The sequence below is a fragment of the Trifolium pratense genome, linkage group LG5 (genome assembly GCF_020283565.1).
Source record: "Trifolium pratense cultivar HEN17-A07 linkage group LG5, ARS_RC_1.1, whole genome shotgun sequence".
NCBI lineage: Eukaryota > Viridiplantae > Streptophyta > Magnoliopsida > Fabales > Fabaceae > Trifolium > Trifolium pratense.
Genome location: NC_060063.1, coordinates 35,653,227 through 35,657,394, shown reverse-complemented (window position 1 = coordinate 35,657,394; position 4,168 = coordinate 35,653,227). Strand labels below are relative to the sequence as shown.

Below are 4,168 nucleotides of genomic sequence, written 5' to 3'. Positions count from 1 at the left end.
ACAACATTCTAATGCCCTCTACCTGAATTTGACAAAAATCTACCAACCGTACTAACAACATGTGCTATATCCGATCTTGTACACACCATTGCATACATCAAACTACCCATATTAGATGCATAAGAAGCAAATGTCATATTAAATGTTTCATCTTCACTTGAAGGACTTTGTTTAGAACTTAACATGAAATGAGTAGCAAAAGAAACCGTTGATTATAGATCTGACGGTCCATATCAACCCAGTCAAAAAATCACTTAAAACAATCTTGCCTATAGGTCGGATGATTGTAAGGTAAAACAGTGTGAAAATTTTGTTAAATTGTAAATCTATTTGAGGCTTAGACAAAGAGAATAGTCCGGTACAAGGTAAAAAAACATAAACCAAAATATTGGTACCATTTGGTGACACAGTAAACAGTAAATACATAAAGCAAAGCACCACCACACAATCAATGAATCCATCCTTCCACTCACTGCCCTCTTCCTTCATTCCTTCAAGGTTTCAAAACAACAATCACCCACCCACCCACCTAGCAGTTTCAAAACAGAAGTTCATGATGATACACCAACCCTTTTCATCTTCATCCACATCTTCATATTCATCCTTTTCTCCATTTTTTCCACTTCAAATCAAATCTAAATCTTTTCAAATGTTCAATACACCACCACCTTATCTCTATATCAACAAGAACTTAACTTTCCCTCTTAACATCCATCACTATCCATCACCATCTTGTTCTCTGCATTTTTCCACCAACAACACTTCTGATTCAACCTCTTTTGCAGTCTCCTACCTCATCAACACTTTTAACTTCACCCCAAAATTTGCTTCCAAACTCTGCTCCACTTACAAGGTATATTTCAAGACAACCCAAAACGCTGATTTAGTTCTCAACTTCTTTAGAAACAATGGTTTCTCAGAAACCCAATTAAGTAATATGATTTCCAAAGGACCATGGCTACTTTGCTGCAACCCCTCCGTAAGGCTCATCCCAAAGTTTCAATTTTTCCTCTCCAAAGGTGCTTCTAAATCTGACATTGCTAACCTTGTCAGTAAGTACCCTATGGTCTTGTCTCCAAGCCTGGAGAATCATATAGTCCCAACCTATGAATTGTTGTATAGATTCATGCAATCAAACAAGGAAACTATTAATCTTGTAATTCACAAACCATATTTACTTAGTTCTTATGTTGTGTTAAATAACATCAAAATATTGGTTGATATTGGAGTGAAGGACTCAACTATTGTAAGATTGTTTGAGCTTCGGAGCTGTACTCGGTTATTCCAGACGAATGAAATGTTAGAGATGGTGGAGGAATTAAAGAATTCAGGGTTTCATCCATCAAAAACAACTTTTGTTATAGCATTGCTTTCTAGAGAAAACAAACCAGCATGGAACGAAAAAGTTGATTTATATAAGGAGTGGGGTTGGTCTGATGAAGATGTAGAAGAAGCTTTTAAAAAGCAGCCTCATTGTATGTTGGTATCTATTACTAAAATTAATTCTGTGATGAATTTTTGGGTCAATCAATTGGGTTGGGATGCTCGCGCCATTGCCAAAGCACCGCATATTTTGTCGTTAAGTTTGGAAAAAAGGATCGCTCCAAGGGCCCCCATTGTGCAATTTCTGATGGAGAGTGGTCTGCGAAAAGAGAATGCAAGCTTAACTTATCCATTTGTAGTGTCTGAGAAGTTGTTTCGTGATACCTATTTAAAACGTTTTAAGGAGGAGTCTTCGAATCTATTAAAGCTGTATGAGGAAAAACTTAGTCTTGCATACACCACCGACAAAAATGGCATGCGATGATCAGTTTTTTCAGGTATTTTATCCTTACTAATGTTATTTGATTTGAATACAATTCAATACATGTTCAGTACAGAATGTGATTGGAGAAAGTTTAGCTAACTTGTTTCCTTTGGTTATATTTGGACAAATGTTGGTTTGTTATAATTGATATTGTTTCAAAAAATTTGATGTATATCAGTCTTAATAATACCTTATAAATTTGCCAGTGATACACGTAAAAGTTGAAATTTTATTGCATTTGTAGGCATGGAATTCTTTTTGGTGTTCGATTGAAATGATTTCCTGCGCGTTTGTTTGTTTAGTTTAGTCCAATAATCTGTTGTAGAAATTCAGTTATAACTGCATGGGTTGATCGATTTGAAATTGAAACGGTTTTAAGCTACATTTGCAGTTGTGTTTACTTCGCAAATATCTTCAGCATAAATAATGGTAGAAAAATGCAAGCTTAATAATGGTTGTGATACAATTTTGAAGACCTCTCAAACTTAATAATTGAAGCTACAACACTTGCCAGTTAGCCTTATGCCATAGTCATATTAACATAACACTTAATTGTCTCAAATTGTTGTTATCTGTACTTTTTGGCCAACTGATATAGATATGGTGGATTTAGGGTTAAATATCAGAGTTTTTTTAAAAAAATTACAATACACTAGCATTTTGTCAATGTTCTGTATTTTATGTGAGTGCATTATGCGTTAAACATCGCACATGCTTGAACACCTTGTTCCCATGTATGTTTTGAGATTTTACTTAACTGCTTTCGGATATTGTCTACTGTGCTGGACACTTATAACCTATAAGCATGGACACAAACAAGGACACCGGAAAAGACAAAGACATTAACACGGCAACACAGATAATAATTTGAAAAAAATGACAATTCAGTGTAATCATAAGTGTCGGCGTTGTGTTGGTGTCCAACACAAATGCATGCCTGACACCGGCACACGCCTAATCTGAGGAGTGTCCGTGCTTCATAACCCTAGTAGAGTAATTTCTTGATGCAGTTTCTGGGAATTTAATTGTTGGACCTCTTACTAACTTTTGGCCTTCAATACTATTAAATAGTTAATGTTAGGAACGGTATAGATGAACCTTTAATTCATAACGAAGCAAGTAGGCCCAGGTTTTGGAATGCATATTCGAGGAGGGGCAAAAGAGGAAACAGGAATTCTAGAATTGATGAGTGGCGTGTTGTTTAGAGAGAAGACTGTTAACCGTTTGTTCTGGTCTGTAACAGTAAACCAATAGCTTACCTCCTATTTTGTTTACCACTTAAATTTTTTTCACTCTTAAAAGGAAACATTTTTTTATAGAACCTCGCCTATAAGGAAGAAGCTTTTGTTCCGTTGGAAAGGATATGGAACAAAACTTTGTTGTGTGTTAGTTTGCTATGCATGAAATGAAATGACATCTTCATCATGATGGATTAATCTATGCTTTCTTTCTCTGGCAACATTCTGCAGTATCCTTCCTAAATTCTTCAGGTAAAATGATAACCAGCTTATGCTGTTGATTTAGGTTTCTTACATTGTACTAAGCTCTTATTTTTTTTTAAGGGACTCCGTATTATTTTCAGTTGATTATATGTAAATCAGTTACCCCTCTTTGCCTTCTAATTAAATAACTTCTTTCTTAAGCATGTCTAGCTTGTAGTCTGTGTTCGACTGTTAGTTATATTGTTTAGTTTTTGTTGGCATTGCTGATATTTGAGCTATGATATTTTCAGGTAATGTGCTTGTAACTTATAATTGTTACCAGTTGCATTTGCTACATTGTTATCAACTACCAACACTTTTCCTTTATAATCATGCAGCAGCTTTGCAGAAATTAGTGTCATGTTCTTGATTCTGAAATCTGATTGTTGCTTCTTTCATCAACCATTCTTGCATTGGAGCCGTGGATTTAGAAAATAGTTTTCACAGAAACTTGTAGTTGTAGCTTTGTTCTGGCCTGCCGTGTGTTTGAAGGCTAATATATCGCACTTCCGAATACACTGAAAGAGTTGTTGTAGCTAGTAGAAAAGCAGTCATCAATCATATAGAATCATTGGAAAGTGTTTATTCTTTCTCTTGAGGACAAGACTAAATTGATCATCCTCACAGTATTCATGAGGACAAGAACTAAAGGGCAATTTTGCAAATTCAAGTAAAATAACAAGTCTCACTAACACATCTCCAATATATTGCTGAACAAACAGTTATGAAGGCTAAAGACTCCTATAAATACGGAATCGGATTGTGTGTAGTTGAAAAAGCACACAGTTTCACAGCTCGGTCGTTGATTAGAGATCAGATTATCTTGATTATATAATTAGCAAAATCAATGTTACATTTATTACTCAACTCCAATGTTTGC

At 35.2% G+C, this 4,168-nt stretch overlaps 1 protein-coding gene across 2 annotated transcripts; it reads left to right on the top strand.

Annotated features, from left to right (window-relative positions):
• The first annotated feature begins 421 nt into the window (after positions 1–421).
• LOC123883854 lies at positions 422–3,878 on the top strand. Of its 2 annotated transcripts, none has more exons than XM_045932791.1 (2): positions 422–1,820; positions 3,540–3,878. In XM_045932791.1, exon 1 carries the CDS (start codon positions 452–454, stop codon positions 1,805–1,807), a length of 1,356 nt encoding a protein of 451 aa, XP_045788747.1. In that variant the 5' UTR covers positions 422–451; the 3' UTR covers positions 1,808–1,820; positions 3,540–3,878. The 2 variants fall into 2 exon arrangements, with proteins under 2 accessions (XP_045788747.1, XP_045788748.1); XM_045932792.1 differs by having other exon boundaries at positions 423–1,820; positions 3,627–3,878.
• Positions 3,879–4,168: the final 290 nt, after the last annotated feature.

Excerpts from the sequence above, each read along its gene's own strand:
- LOC123883854 (XM_045932791.1), top strand. The coding sequence starts at position 452 with ATGAATCCATCCTTCCACTCACTGCCCTCTTCCTTCATTCCTTCAAGG.